The sequence below is a fragment of the Terrapene carolina genome, unplaced genomic scaffold, assembly GCF_002925995.2.
Source record: "Terrapene carolina triunguis isolate 2854851 unplaced genomic scaffold, T_m_triunguis-2.0 Scaffold30858, whole genome shotgun sequence".
NCBI classification, from domain to species: domain Eukaryota; kingdom Metazoa; phylum Chordata; order Testudines; family Emydidae; genus Terrapene; species Terrapene triunguis.
Genome location: NW_020695209.1, coordinates 18,495 through 19,259, shown reverse-complemented (window position 1 = coordinate 19,259; position 765 = coordinate 18,495). Strand labels below are relative to the sequence as shown.

The 765-nt window shown below is 65.6% G+C and overlaps 1 protein-coding gene across 1 annotated transcript in view; it reads right to left on the bottom strand.

Annotated features, from left to right (window-relative positions):
• Positions 1-398: 398 nt before the first annotated feature.
• Positions 399-765, bottom strand: part of LOC112123822 (talin-1-like) — a gene marked incomplete at its 3' end in the record, with an annotated part of 1,892 nt that continues 1,525 nt past the window's right edge. The window contains exon 4 of the mRNA XM_026662857.1: positions 399-541. Coding sequence (XP_026518642.1) covers positions 399-541 — 143 coding nt within the window. The remainder of the gene's footprint in view (positions 542-765) is intronic.

The window sequence follows — 765 nt, the reverse complement described above, 5'->3', positions numbered from 1 at the left end:
CGCTGTGTCGGGGGAGAGCGTCTCCCGCCGACCGAGCGCTGGGCACATGAGGGGGTGTTTGTCACAGGCTGAGTGACATGACTTTTGCTGACATAAGTGCTAGTGTAGACAGGGCCTAAATCTCTCCTGCTCCAAACTAAGCCAAGTCCTTCTTAGTCTCCTGTCAGCGGCCACGGAGAGCAATCGACCAGCAGAGCGCCGGCTCCCAGCCATGGAGAGCTGCCCTGCACCAGGTAACAGCGCGCAATCCGCACTGCAATGCCCCAGAGCATTGTGGCCAGGACACCAGCCCTGAGCAGCACGGGGCTGAGGCTGGAGAGAACCGGCATGGCCTGGGGAGCGGGGAAAGGGTCACGAGCTACGCTGTGGTGGCAGGGAGCAGGCTGGGGGGTGGGTACCTGCACGTAGAGCAGGTTGAGCTGCACAGGGTCCCTGGAGTCCACGTTCTGGTCGGAGTAGAAGAACTTGCGTCGCAGCAGCAGCGTCTCGCTGTCGTCGATACCTTGCTCGCGCAGCGTTCGCCCGTGATCCAGCCAGTTCACTGCCGAGAGCATAGAATGTGAGCAGGGCCGAACGCTGGCCCCACAGCTAGTCCCAGCCCAGGGCACGGGGCTGGGAGGGACAGACTGACTGACCCAGGGCACTGAGACACACTATGCAGGGGCGACCCCCCCCCCCCCCCCCCCCCCTGACCCCCCCCCCCCCCCCCCACCCGCCCCCCCCAGGACTGACCTCCCCCCACGGCGCCCGCTTGCCCACTCGCTG